Source organism: Nanorana parkeri, unplaced genomic scaffold, assembly GCF_000935625.1.
Source record: "Nanorana parkeri isolate BGI_ZX_2015 unplaced genomic scaffold, ASM93562v1 scaffold19, whole genome shotgun sequence".
Lineage (NCBI taxonomy): Eukaryota > Metazoa > Chordata > Amphibia > Anura > Dicroglossidae > Nanorana > Nanorana parkeri.
In genome coordinates this window covers 227,683-228,294 of record NW_017306287.1, presented here as the reverse complement: position 1 = coordinate 228,294, position 612 = coordinate 227,683, and the positions used below count along the sequence as shown (strand labels likewise).

The window sequence follows — 612 nt, the reverse complement described above, 5'->3', positions numbered from 1 at the left end:
TATATATTATGCCAGAACCTGTTTTCTTAGTTTCATTGGACCTCTGTCAGGTTTTATTGTTGTCTATGTCCCCATGGAAAGATTTCCCTTCACTTCCTGTTTCGCTGTCACTGGTTGAGGAAGTGAAAGGAAAGCTACCCAGCTTAAGACATAAGCAGCAATAAACACAGGGGAAAACCGACACCTCAAGACAAGCAAGTTATGGCTGAAGATTAGAGAGGCTCTTATAAATCAGTCCATGTGAGAAGAGGAACCTTGTGATCTTCCATCAGGATAACTCTGCGTGTTACTTTGACAGATCCAACCCTTTTGCTGATAAAACAGAAACCATAATGCTGGATAGGTTAAACGAAAAGGGCCAAGCGTTAACCGGACCTCCCAGGGAAGTCACCAAGTCCATCAAGTCAAACAGGACGGGTAATTATGAATTTAAAGTACAAATACAAATTTCCTTGTAATCTTCATGCAAACATCTGCACATGCTGATCTTTTATGTACTGCATAGGCAATGATTTCTATCATATCAACTATTTCAGGCTGAAAGCGGCTTTCGCATAGAATTAAAGTTGAAATTTAATCTGCTTATATTTTGCCTTCTCTGGTCCCCCCCTC

General features: G+C 40.5%; 1 protein-coding gene across 1 annotated transcript in view; it reads left to right on the top strand.

Annotated features, from left to right (window-relative positions):
- The window catches only part of PKD1 (polycystin 1, transient receptor potential channel interacting), a 75,407-nt gene that overhangs the window by 65,962 nt on the left and 8,833 nt on the right, over positions 1-612 (top strand). The window contains 1 exon segment of the mRNA XM_018561025.1: positions 299-417. Coding sequence (XP_018416527.1) covers positions 299-417 — 119 coding nt within the window.